This window comes from Rhinatrema bivittatum, chromosome 2 (genome assembly GCF_901001135.1).
Source record: "Rhinatrema bivittatum chromosome 2, aRhiBiv1.1, whole genome shotgun sequence".
Classification (NCBI taxonomy): Eukaryota; Metazoa; Chordata; class Amphibia; order Gymnophiona; family Rhinatrematidae; genus Rhinatrema; species Rhinatrema bivittatum.
Genome location: NC_042616.1, coordinates 796,328,292 through 796,342,340, shown reverse-complemented (window position 1 = coordinate 796,342,340; position 14,049 = coordinate 796,328,292). Strand labels below are relative to the sequence as shown.

Sequence of the window (14,049 nt, the reverse complement as noted above, 5' to 3'; positions counted from 1 at the left end):
ACCAAAGCAAAACAGCAGTCGTGAAGTCAAAAGGAAAAAATGTACGTAAAAGAGGAGACGCAGGACTAGCGTCTACGCTTAGAGCAGTGCCTAACGAGGCAAAATGCTACTGGGAAGCCCTTGAGTTGCAGTGAGTGGCAAAATGAAACCCTCCGAAACGGAGCGTGTTTCAGGGGGACGTGAGAAAGTCCCCGTGACACAGCCATGGGGTGCACCGATCGCCCCGGACAGTGCCGGGAAAGAACTGGTCAAGGGGCGATGGATGACTTCTTTATCATTTGGAGGGGTGTGCACAGGCATAGGTTTATTTTTATTTTGTTTCATTTTGTTTTTCATTTGTTTCATTTTTTTAATAAAAAAAAAAAAAAAAAGAAATAAAAACAGGAAAGGAAAAAGAAAACGCTGCTGCATTTCCCTCCCATCCTTTCCCGCCCCTCTCCACTTTTACCAGATTTTCCTTTCTTCACGGGGCAGGAGCCATTCCCGGTTGCTCCTGCCCTGCCAGTGAGACGCTTAGGAACGGCGCTGGAAGACCGAGGGCAGCGCCATTTTTCATCTGGTGCCGTGTCTAAGCGTCCCGTTGGCAGGGCAGGAGCAATTGTAAAATCCGGCGAGCGGCCACCCGATATTATAACGTGCGCGCGCATGTTATAAAACCGGCGCGCCCACGTGTGCGCGCCGGGAAGCGCGCGCACATTATAAAATCTACCCCTCGGGATTTTGCTGCCCCCAGGCACTTTAGTGCTTTCACCATCCTAACCTCCTACAAGCGTCTGTTACTGGGTAGCAGAAGGCCTGTTCTCTGAAAGGCGGCTAATCTTAGCCAGCCTGCTGCCCTTAAATACAGGCACAGGCATAATGGGTCCCTATTGTCAAATCCAGGGCTGTTTCTGCTAATACAGACTGATGATCTCAACAGATTACGACTTGAGCAAACAGAAAAGGAAACATTAACATCCAGACCAAAGAAACACAATGTTGAAAAAAAACAGTCCCACAGCATTAAGCTATCCTTACTGCTTCTGCAGCCTCCCCAGCACCAGCTGACCGAGGGAATGGGGAATTAAACCCAGGTCGCTCTACACTGTAGTGCACAGCACTTCCGCTGAGCTTTCAGGCCAGCCTCTTACCCTATTTTTCCCCTCTGGCGAGCCAGAATGTAGCTTTACATGCCACTGGAAATGCAGAATTGCACTGAGATTCTTTCCCCTCCCCAGAGCGTGTGCTGCTTCTGTGGCATCCCCATTCGTGGCCAGCCTAGGTGAACAGAAACCCTGATCCTGCAATTGAACCTGGGTCACGGCGTGACAGTGCACAGCGCTGCCCCGGAGGCGCCAGGCCGGCCCTCCTTCCCAACTCTGAAACAAAATGAGAGAACAGAACAGTGGCATCTCAGTGCCCTCCCAGCATTTACCAGCACAGCGTCCAATCTGTTATCAGCCTGCAAACTGGTGGCAAGGAAGCGAGAAGAGATGACTAATTCAAAGTGTTATCGTATTGCTAACGCAGAATCATTTTGCTTGTGCTAAAGATGGAAATTAGATGTAGCAAAGTGATATGCAGTGAGGAGTTCCACTGCAGCCTAACTTGTAAATTATCCTGTGCAGCAAACTGTAAATGTATTAACCAGCTAGGGGTATGATATTTCTGCTTTGTACCTCGCCCAGCACTTTTGGATAGAGCTAGTGAATAAATAAATACACATAAATCAATAATTATACATCAACATTTTGTAAAAGTATCAAAATAATGAAATGTGATTTTAATAAGAATTATTAACAGAATGAGCGCCATTCTGTTTGTCTGCCTTCCCTTTCCCCCTCACCGCACATGCAGGATGGCTGTATCCCGCTCTTCTTAGCTGTGGAATCAGGAAATATTGGCATCTGTAAGGAACTGCTTGCAGCTCAAGCAGAAGCGCAGCTCAGGTCGCAAAGAAAGGTATCGTGCCTTCCTTTTCTACACAACAGTACCCAGATCAGGACACAGGGAGAGGCACAGTACCGCCTGATGGAAACCATCTTCAGCTACATCTAGCTCAGAGCACAGAGAAAATACAGTGCTTTTCTACTGTACACCCACACATCTACATCCACAGCCAGCTCAGGGCACAGGGAGCATTACAGTACCACTCGTTGCAAACCCACACATCTTCAGCTACATCTAGCTCAGAGGACAGAGAAAATGCAGTGCTTTTCTACTGCACACCCACACATCCAAATCCACACCCAGCTCAGGGGACAGGGAAGGATATTGGCCTTTCTATTGTACACTCACATATCTACAGCCAAATCCAGCTCAAGGATCAGGGAAAAATACAGTACCACCTATACATCTTCAGCCACCCCTAGCTCAGAGGGGTGTCTACCCTCACATCCAAAAGTACTCCCAGCTCAAAGAATAAGAAAAAGTACACTGGTACAAATAAAAGAGATCATATTACTCCTGTCCTTGCTGCATTACACTGGCTACCTGTCGAATTCAGAATTAAATATAAGACTTTATGCCTAATACACAAAGCAGTCTATGCAGAGCAAGTAGACTGGATGAATGCAGTCATACGCATTCACACCCCACAACGAAATCTGCGGTCAGCTGGCAAAGGGCTCCTTACAATTCCCTCTATCGCCACTGCCAGACTTACTTCTGTTAGGGAAAGGGCTGTGTCATTGGCGGGACCAGGTCTTTGGAATTCACTACCCACTGAATTAAGGCTCCAAAGTAACTTAAAGGAGTTTAAGAAAGCACTGAAAACCTGGTTGTATGTTCAAGCATTTCAAGTAGAAGCCAGTTAGGATTTTGCCTTTTTTTTTTTATGATTTCCGTTCTTAAATTTGAGTACTTTAATGTGTTATATAATTTTATATAATTTTAGCATTTTTATGATTGAAATTTTTTTTATTTTTTATGAATGGTTTAAATTTTCAGCATATTTTGTTTTTATGAAATATTGTATTTTATGTTTTTATGTATTTTATGTTTAGTTTATTTTAAGGAATATTGTAAACCGGGGTGAAGGTATACACCAACATCAGTATAGAAAAATTAATTAATAAATACATAAATAAACACTGCCTTCCTAGTGTCTACCCTCACATCCAAAAGTAGTCCCAGCTCAAGGAATAGGAGAAAGTACATTTCATTCCTATTGTCTACCCTCACATCCAAAAGTACTCCCAGCTCAAGGACTGGAAAAAGTACAGAGCATTCCTAGTGTCTTCCCTCACATCCAAAACTATTCCCCAGCTCAAGGAATAGGAGAAAGTACAGTGTCTTCCTAGTGTCTTCCCTCACATCCAAAACTACTCCCAGCTCAAGGAATAGGAGAAAGTACACTGCCTTCCTAGTATATACCCTCACATCCAAAAGTACTCCCAGCTCAAGGAATAAGAAAAAGTACACTGCCTTTCTAGAGTATACCCTCACATCCAAAAGTACTCCCAGCTCAAGGAATAGGAAAAAGTACATAGCATTCCTAGTGTATAGCCTCATATCCAAAACTACTCCCAGCTCAAGGAATAGGAGAAAGTACATTTCATTCCTATTGTCTACCCTCACATCCAAAAGTACTCCCAGCTCAAGGACTGGAAAAAGTACAGAGCATTCCTAGTGTCTACCCTCACATCCAAAACTACTCCCAGCTCAAGGACTGGAAAAAGTACAGTGTCTTCCTAGTGTCTACCCTCACATCCAAAACTACTCCCAGCTCAAGGACTGGAAAAAGTGCAGTGTCTTCCTAGTGTCTACCCTCATATCCAAAAGTAGTCCCAGCTCAAGGAATAGGAGAAAGTACATTTCATTCCTATTGTCTACCCTCACATCCAAAAGTACTCCCAGCTCAAGGACTGGAAAATGTACAGAGCATTCCTAGTGTCTTCCCTCACATCCAAAACTACTCCCAGCTCAAGGAATAGGAGAAAGTACACTGCCTTCCTAGTATATACCCTCACATCCAAAAGTACTCCCAGCTCAAGGAATAAGAAAAAGTACACTGCCTTTCTAGAGTATACCCTCACATCCAAAAGTACTCCCAGCTCAAGGAATAGGAAAAAGTACATAGCATTCCTAGTGTATAGCCTCATATCCAAAACTACTCCCAGCTCAAGGAATAGGAGAAAGTACATTTCATTCCTATTGTCTACCCTCACATCCAAAAGTACTCCCAGCTCAAGGACTGGAAAAAGTACAGAGCATTCCTAGTGTCTACCCTCACATCCAAAACTACTCCCAGCTCAAGGACTGGAAAAAGTACAGTGTCTTCCTAGTGTCTACCCTCACATCCAAAACTACTCCCAGCTCAAGGACTGGAAAAAGTGCAGTGTCTTCCTAGTGTCTACCCTCACATCCAAAACTACTCCCAGCTCAAGGACTGGAAAAAGTGCAGTGTCTTCCTAGTGTCTACCCTCACATCCAAAACTACTCCCAGCTCAAGGGAGAGGAAAAGGTCCAGAGCTTTCCTGTTGTGCTCTCTCTCATGCATGACATCTCCCCAGCTCAGGGGACAAGGGCTTGTACATTACCTTCCTATTGAAAAGCCACACCCACCTTAGAGAACAGGGAAATGTACCATACTACCTCTTATAAACTCACAATCCAAAAGCACACCCATCTAAGGCTGTATCTAAAGCATATTTTTCAGGCCTTTCCTTATTCAGAAAGGACTTTTGCCTATTCTGTGCCTCTGGATAAACTCTTTACTGACTTATGCCATCTATGTGTTTCTCAACAAGCGGAATTCACACTACACCATGAGGGCAGTATCTCAGAAAGTTAGACTTATTGTAACAATGACAATTGGCTTTCTTCCTCTTTTTTTTAATATTGGAGCAGACTGGACATAAAAAGGGGCTTAGTGGCTGTAGAAAACCACATTCAAAGGAAGCCATTAACCTCTTCCGCAGCACAGAATGCTGCTGCTGGTTATTGTACTAACATTGAAAATGCTGCTTATTCATTGTAGAAATACGGTGACATGGTGCTGCATGCAAGCTGCAGGAAAAGAGACCCAGAGCTGGTCAAGATTCTTGTGGATCATGGAGCCATAGTGGACTTCCAGAACGTGAGTAGTAAGCAGAGATCATTTTGAATGAGGCCCAAAGCTAAGCACGCATGACTTTAGCAGCCAATGGTTGACTAAAAGATAGCGACTGAAGCAGTGAAGAGGTTATCACTCCAGTGATGGCTTCTTGCAATGGCTCTGTGGTGAGCCAAGAGTGTAACATGTGGGCAATGAACACGCAAAGAAAAAGCCTCCAACATTTACAGTGACCTGACCATTATCCTGCGATAGAATATTTTTCTGGTCTCGTGTCTGATTGTGAAGCAGGTATCTCCAATACAATGTTAACTCACATTCAATTTCTCTCTCTCTTTTTTTTTTTTCCTTATAAATGTATGTTTTTACTAGTTGACTATGGGTTCTTGCAGGGCATACCAATGTCAACACCACCTACCCAACGCCTATTTTTTTTTATTTTTTTTTTAAATGTAGAGAATAATGACATTTAAAAAAAACAGCAAAAAAAACCAAACAAACCATGAAAGAAAACTGAAAGTAAATAAACTTTGCCGGATCTAAGCTATCTGTTTCAAAATCAGTCACCAGACAAAAAAAAAAATATTTTCTGTTGCAGGTTAATGATCACCTTCCAAGTTATTCCATGCCATGGAAGAGCATCTCACCAAGTGGAGCCAAGCCCCTTGATAGGAAATTGGTAGCGCGCCACTATAACAAACTGCCTAACGTTTTTGGCATCTAAAAGTTGAAATGAGTTTAAACCTTTTTCTCTCTCTTGCCATTCGAACCAAGAATATTTATAAAGGAATAATGTGAAATCAACTACGTACACCGGGACCTGAGAAATCACTAGGAAAGCTCTGGAAGTGAAGGAAAGTGACAATCAAACACACAAAATCTAAATGAGACGTCCACTAAGGGAAAGTGATTTTGTATATATAGATTAAGGAACATTCATAAATCAGGCTAAATCATGCAATCTGCCAGACACTATGCAAGTTACCTGAGAAGGGAAATCAAAGCTCCGTTTTCTGTGAGAAAAAACAATAGAAAACAAAAAAAATGTCTCATAATCTCCTAAACAGGCTGACTTTGCAACATCATAGAGAGAACCAAAGACATTGGACACTCAGAGGCCAAGAGAAATCAGGATTGCCTTAAGTCAGTCACATGACTGGCCAGCACTTTCATTCCCAACAAATCCCATTCAGTAATGAGTTTAAATTAATATGTGATTCAATATAAATTGAAAAATTACCCTCCAAAAATTGAGTCTTGTGTCAAATGCATAATATGTAAGTAAACATACAAGGAGCATTTGATAAATCTTTGCGTTGTTCTCCAATTCGCTTATAAATGTATTAGGACCTTCATAACACCAGTGCCTAGGTCTTAATAAACCTTTGTATATCAAGGGTCATAAATAATTATCGGTCCCATTAAATTCATAGAGGCCCATATTCAATAGTGGACAAGTTATCCGGGTAAAGTTAGGTGGATAACCTGCTACCCGGCTAGAAGTTAGCTGGATAAGGGCTAAATATAGCAGGGTAAGCCATTTATTTACTAAAGGCTTATCGCACGCGAAAAGGCCCTTTTCGCGTGCGATAGCATGCTAATTCGAGTCAGGACAGAGTCGGGGCGGCGAGGGGAGGAGTTTTGGTGGCGAGGGGGCGGACTCAGCGGTGTCTTCGCTGGCGGCGATAAAGTTAGTAGAAAGGTGGCGTGAAAGGTGGCACTATTTGGTGTGAAAGCCGGCAGTGAAGACACCGCCCCTCCCCCTTCGACCCCCACCCCCCGTTTTCGCTGGATTCATCATTCAGCGATGAATGATGAATCCAGGCCTTAGACGTATAACTATTTTCTTTCTAAATGGCTCATGAATATGGACCTGATTACAATTTTTGCAGATTTTAAAGTTTAGCAAATAAAATCAAGTACTTTCCTTTTTAATCAGCAAATGCCCGACACGACATCATGTTTTGTGCCCTGCTGTACATATTTGCCACAAATAGTCGAAACAACTTTTTTCTGCTTTTGTCTGTCTGTGAGATGGATAATGAGATTTCCCTTTACCCTTAAGATACAAACATACAGGTAAAGAGTTTTGGGGAGTTTCATGTAGCAAGACAGTGGTTAAAATGAATTAGTTAATGAAGCTGAAGGCAGACAATAAGGCTTAAGATTTAAAAGTAGCCTCAAAAAGGTGGGTGTTTAGATGGGATTTAAACAGGCTGAGAAAGGGAACATGACGCACCAGCTCAGGAAGTCTATACCAAGCACACAGTGCAGCCAGGTGGAAAGTACAGAGCTGGGAATTGGAGGTAGAGGAGAAGGGCACAGATGTGAGTGACTTGTCTGATAAGAGGAGTGCACGAGGAGGGGTGTAGAGAGAGGAGAGGTAGCGAGGAGCTGCAGAGTGAAGGCACTTGTAGGTGAGTAAGAGGAGTTTGAACTGTGTGCGGGAATAGATAGGGAGCCAATGCGGTGACTTCAGAAAAGGGGTTATCTATGGGTGTAGCTACTATGGCAAAACGTAAGTTGAGCAGCTGAATTTAGGATAGATTGTAATGGAGAGGGTTGGCTTGCTGGGAGACCTGTGAAAAGCAGGTTGCAATATCTAAGCGGGAGGAGATGAAGGAGTGGATTAGAGTTCTGGTAGTGTGTTCAGAAAGGAAGAGATGGATTTTGGCAGTGTTATAGAGAAAGAAACAGCACATTTTATCAGAGTTTTGGATATGTGTAGAGAAGAGAGAGGCGTTGAAGATGACTCCTAGGTACGGGCTGAGGGGGACTGGGAGGGTAACTGTGTTATCTACAGAAACTGAGAAAGAAGGAAGAGGAGAGGTGAGCTTAGTGGGAAAGATAAGGAGCTCTGTCTTGGCCATGTTGGTGGGACCTCCAGGAAGCAATGTTAGACAAGCAGGCTGAGATATCAAACTGGATTTCTGATTAAATTTATGGTTTAGAGAGGTAAATCTGAGCCTCATCAGCATAAAATGGTATTGAAAACCAAGAGAGGAAATCAGAGCACCAAGGGAATTAGTAAACAGGGAGAAGAGAAGAGGGCCCAGGAGAAAACCCCAAGACACACAGATTGAAAATAGGATGGCAGTAGAGGATGATCCGCCAGAGGAAACACAAAAAAAGTGTGATGGGAGAGGTAAGAAGAGAACCAAGACTGGACAGAGTCCCGTCCAAGTGAGGACAGAGTATCAAGGAGAAGCTGATGATTAACAGTGTCAAAAGTAGCAGATATGTCAAGGAGGATAAGGACTGAGTAAAAGCCTTTGGCTTTAGCCATAAACAGGTCACTGGAGACTTTGACAAGGGCTGTTTCTGTGGAGTGTAGAGGGCGAAAACCAGACTGGAGTGGATCAAGAATGGCTTGAGAATCAAGAAAGTCAAGACTGTGGCAGTGAACAGCACGTTCAATAAGGAGGCAAAAGGGAGGAGGGAAATGGGACAATAGCTGGCAAGAGTGGTAGGGTCATGAAGACTAGAGATAGAGTGGAGTCTGATAATGGTAACTATAGGCATTCTCCACCTCCTGCATACTCCAAATAACTTTTTAGAGGCCCTTCCAAATGCCTTTTTGAACATTTTAAAACTGCCTATTAGTAGGCAAGTATCCCCTTTTATGAAAGTTACTGTGGGGACTCTTTGGGATCACCATTAAATGGCTCTAGTTTCTAAAACCTTAGAGCTAGGAGTAGGATACAGGCACCAAAATGATAAAGGGAATGGAACAGCTCCCCTATGAGGAAAGGCTGAAGAGGTTAGGACTTTTCAGCTTGGAGAAGATACGGCTGAGGGGGGATATGTTTGAAGTCTATAAAATCATGAAAGAACTAGAACGAGTAGATGATGAGAATCAGTTATTTACTCTTTCGGATAATAGAAGGACTAGGGGGCATTCCTTGAAGTTAGCATGTAGCACATTTAAGACTAATTGGAGAAAAATCTTTTTCACTCAACGCACAATTAAGCTCTGGAATTTGTTGCCAGAGGATGTGGTTAGTGTAGCTGGGTTCAAAAAAGGTTTGGATAAGTTCTTGGAGGAGAAGTCCATTAACTGCTATTCATCAAGTTTACTTAGGGAATAGCCACTGCTATTAATTGCATCAGTAGCATGGGATCTTCTTGGTGTTTGGGTAATTGCCATGTTCTTGTGGCCTGGTTTGGCCTCTGTTGGAAACAGGATGCTGGGCTTGATGAACCCTTGGTCTGACCCAGCATGGCAATTTCTTATGTTCTTAGTTGAGGGAGAGATGCACCATTTCAGAACATCACTCCATAGAGGTTTCTGGAACAGCTATCCCCCTGCTATTATGAAAGCAGATTGCATCATAGCTAGCTGTGTCATTTTGATTTAGTAATCGAAGGAGAAGGAGCTGTTTCTTTGAGTTGATTTTCTTCCTGTTCTTGGTGTGCAAGGCTTGGATTCTGTATTGAACAGGAAGAGGGCAGTTGCCTTAATGGTATACAACCTGTCCAGTAAGAGTGCCCCCGGGATTGCTTTAGAGAGGTTTTCTGTGAAATCCATGGCACTAGGCCTGGGTTAGGGGACCTTGTTGTAGGAAGGCCAGTAATAGAAGAGATTCCGCTAGTCAACATCACACAAACTGTGGATGGAGGGGGGTCACACTGCAGGAGAGCTCCAGTTTTTGCCTTTTTCTAAATATTTATCTTGTGTTTTGGGCAGAGGTTTTGCTGTCATCCTTCCTGCCCTTAAGTGGGGAAACTAAAAATATTTTGTCCCTGCTGCACGGACTTTTCATCCGAAAGATCTTTTGTGTTACCTGGAGGAAGAGAACTGTAAGTAAGACTCTTTTTGTTAGATATGGAGACCCCCAGCCAGAGTCTTCACCCTGGGCAGAAGAGGTATAAGTGGGAGTTGTGCGGTGTTTGAGACCTTGCTTTTTATTTTTTGCTTGCCAATATTTTTGGAAAGGGATTTTCTGCCCACAACTAGGATATCCCTGTCCCACCTTGCTTTACCATACTTTGACGGTAAGTTTTTCCCCCTGACCCATTTACTGCGAGACACTGGCACAGATAAGAAAAGTTGGAGATCTGCGATGATAAGCTGTTTGTGGCAAGAACTGGTGATTCAGTGCCATAATTTGCTTTTGAAAGATTGCTACAATAAAGCTTTCTTTGGACACCCAATCTGAGCATCTGGATTATTTTGTTGGCACTCACGTCCCTCCCACTGAAAGCAAGGAGAGATCTCCCCAGAAAAGACAACGAGAAAGAGTCACGCCCATACCTTGGATCTTGGAGGAGTATTCTTCTCCCTATTGGAAAGAACCCAATACCCCAAGGCTGTGGGACAGAGAGAGGGGAGTTGGCGCCAGGCCCCCATGTGACCCTTGCCTTTCAGGCCCAACCACCAGAACAGAGGCTAGATTAATATTCAGAAAAAACTTGCTATTCGGCCACTATTTGCCAAAAGGAGGCTCAAACCTCTGGGGTTAATCGACCTTTGTGTTTTTAAGAAGGCAGTTTTGGACTGAGGGCCTTTTTTTCTGTTCAAAAAGTGTCTTCTTTCTTGCGTCTGTGCTGGAATCTTAGTGGTTCTAAGCGTGAGCACCTTGGAAATTGCCGAGATGACGAGCACCTGATGGCTATGGCTCAGAAGATATAATATTTAAAAATTCTGCAAGGAAACTGACTTGCAGGCCATTTGTCCTTTTCAAGGTTGGGAATCAAAATCCAATTGGTTGCTGAGAATTAAGATGTGATTGGCTGCTTTAGGTGTTTAGGTGCTATATATACATCAGTCTTTAAATCTCTGAAGTACTGTGGATAATTTCAGGCCGTGGCCTCACTAGTTTTGGTAGCTGTGTGGTTTATTACAAAGGTTGATGGTGAGACTTGGGAGGGGGTGTGAGGGTTGGATTAAGCGTGGGACTTGTAAGAGCCAAGGAGGAAGGTGACGAGGCCTGGAATGGCAGGCCCGCAGAGGTGGTGGAGCCCAGTACTGTAATCGAAGGGACGCTAGGGTGAGATGTAGAGGACATGTGGAGCCAAATCCCTATGCATCATAAACTATTTCAGCTTATGTTTCACACCGAGAAGGTACAGAATGCACCTTTACCGTTTGCCTTAGATAATGGATTTCTTTATTAGGATTAGCACAATAAACTGAATTATTGTCAGACGTTACTAGGACTACATACTTAGTAATTACTTCATCTAGGATATTATTCTTTATTTCTTAGGAAATCGGTTCGACATTAGATTGCCAGATCGATCTAAAATTTCCATGTGAATAAGAAAGACTTCTAAATCACCCCCGCTGTGAGGAGCCGTACATGCCCAACCTGATAGTGTAGCTGATCTCCTGCTTGCTTGCTTGCTTCCGTGGCTGCAGAGGCTGTCTCACTGATCTCGACTGTTCAGGACTCGCTCCCTCTCGACAACGTCTCTGCTTTCAGCGCTCCTGTTGTATTTTCGACAGTGACTTGTGGACCCCTGGTCACTACAAGAGATGACTCCTCCCACAGGGCAGAGCCCTGTGGGGACTTGTAGTGATAGGCTGGTTCTTAGCAGTAATACACACAGTGGAGCGATAGACTTTATTATACAGCAATGTAGTTGGTGGCCTGGGGAATGGGCTGTGAACCCAGCTAGAGGAGAAGAGTCTCTGATGGCGTAGTCCAGTCTGTACTCTGCAGTGCAGATAAAAAGTCTCACCAGGTCTTGAAAGGATGATGGGTCCGGTAGTGGTCCGCAGAGTAGGGTAGGCTGAGAACCCAGGCACAGATGATATACCAGAGAGGGTAGATCCGGTAGTGGTCCGCGATGCCAGGAATCTACAATAGCGGAGGTGAGACAAGGCAGAGATAGACCAAGAGCTGAGGTACTCACTGTGAGGCTGGAAGCTGCTGTAGAGAGAACCCCCCCCCCCCCCGAGGGTGGAGGTCCGGGACGGAGCAAGGTCCCCAAGGAGTGGGTACCTTAGGTGCCCTTGACAAAGCTGGTAACCCCAGAGGGTAGGAAGGAGCAAAGCAAGGCCCCCGAGGAGCAGGTACCTTGAGAGTCCTTATTGTTAGCTGGTATCCCCGAAGGGAAGGTAGGAGCGAGACAAGGCCCTGGAGGAGTGGGTACCTAAGTTGTTCCGGAGCGAAGGTACACAGAGCGAAGGCAGCAGGTAGCAGGCAGAGATCAGCAGGGAGATTCCTTGCTAACTCATAGCTGGAATGGAGAGCGGAAGCTAAATACCCGGAGGTAGTGACATCATGCGGTGGGGATGCCCCTGAGGTTCCCACCATGAAGTATTCAAAAGGAGGGCCGACGCGCACGCGTTTGCCCTAGATGACCTCAGAGGGAAAATGGCGAACGCAATTGCCCATGCCGGACCGGAGACGTCAGAGAGGTCGGCGAGGAAGGCGAGGCAGCCATCTTGCCCAATGGAGCGGAGAAAGAGAAAAGAGGTGAGGCAGAGAGGGCGCAGTCATCTGCGACCGACGGACACAACAGCTCCACTCGGTTGGGAGCACCCAAGATAGTTCAGTCCCAGGGGCAGAGGTGGCTGGCGTGAGATGTCCGTCCATTCCATGTGGCTGTTCCATGTGGCTCCTTCTGTCGTTTATGATGGGATTGATCTGCATTCCTTAGTTCACTGCTGCAGATCAATTAGCTTCAAAATCAGCAATGCTGTTGGTCCATCAGACAGTCTTTTTTTCCCCAAGCAGGCAGGTCATTCTTCAGCCAGAGAGATATTGCCCACATATTTACAGTAAACATCTTCCTGATTAATACACAAGTGCTGATAGATGTCTTCATGTGGAAATCCCTGACAAAAATATCACCAAACTTGTCTGTAAGAGCGGCCATAAAATTGAATCTTGTGGGAATATCAGTATCCAAATATTCCAATTATACATTTTTTAATTTTTCTTATGCAGATAAAAACATTTTGTTTGTTAAAAGCACATTTATATGAGCATTCAACCCGATGCTGAACAGTGTTTCGAGATCAAATCTCTGTGTCGGGGTAGTCACCAGACACTTGTTGAAAATCCTTGTATCTACAACAGAAACGACATCATGCTTTTAAAAAAGTTATTGAGATGAAGATGCTCCAATTGTCATTCATCTCTGATTTTAACTATTACAGCCTATTGAACTTATTGGAGCCTATTAAATGATTTCAAACCAATCAATGGATTAATTAAAACCTTGAGGTGTCACTATGACTAGCTCAAATATCCAAAATTGTTCTTTCAAAGCTAACATACGATGTCTATCCCCTCTCCTGATGTTCAGGGGGATCATATCAATAATCATCTATGGCAATTGTTTGAAAGTATGTATATATTCCACACAATGTGATACTAACAGAGCCTGCATTTTATCTGGCTGCACACAACTGTGCTGCTCTATGAGTCATCTTGCGAGAAGTCCATCCAATATAGAATTTATTGCACGGACACACAATTGCATAGATCACAAATGCTGACAGACAATCAGTACAGAATTTGTGTTTAATAGAAATGCCAATAGATAGAAGAATCCCAACATTTGCACCTATAATTTGGGAATAAAAATCACACGAACCACAAGGTTGATGACACCCATCTGTTTTAAGATTTTGTTCCTATGGAAGATTTGAATGTATCAGTCTCTGATGTTGCATCCACACGAATAAGTAAATGTTCGCCAGAACTTGACAATGTTTTCTGATGATGGATATGACTTCTTTGGATCATTCGGTATATAGTAACACACAAATTAGCTCCTGCATTTCTGCTTTTGGTTTATAACATATTAACTCTTCACGATCTGAAAACCGCACACTCAACTAAGCCTGTTTGATGATCTGTCTTTATATCCTCTTTCTATTAGCGGCATTTTTTAATACCTCAGCTTGTAACTTGAAGTTTTGAAAATCAGAACACAATCTTCTGATTCTAAAAAACTGTCTCACTGGTAAACCAGCTTGTAAGGGACAAGGATGAAGGCTCTGAATTAATTTTTGCTCTGGTGAACTACACTACCAGCATGGTACAAATGTACCATGC

General features: G+C 43.7%; 1 protein-coding gene across 1 annotated transcript in view; it reads left to right on the top strand.

Annotated features, from left to right (window-relative positions):
* LOC115083407 (serine/threonine-protein phosphatase 6 regulatory ankyrin repeat subunit A-like) overlaps positions 1-14,049 on the top strand; it is a 190,340-nt gene that overhangs the window by 36,230 nt on the left and 140,061 nt on the right. The window contains exons 5-6 of the mRNA XM_029587212.1: positions 1,837-1,941; positions 4,961-5,059. Of these exons, the coding sequence (XP_029443072.1) occupies positions 1,837-1,941; positions 4,961-5,059 (204 nt within the window). The remainder of the gene's footprint in view (positions 1-1,836; positions 1,942-4,960; positions 5,060-14,049) is intronic.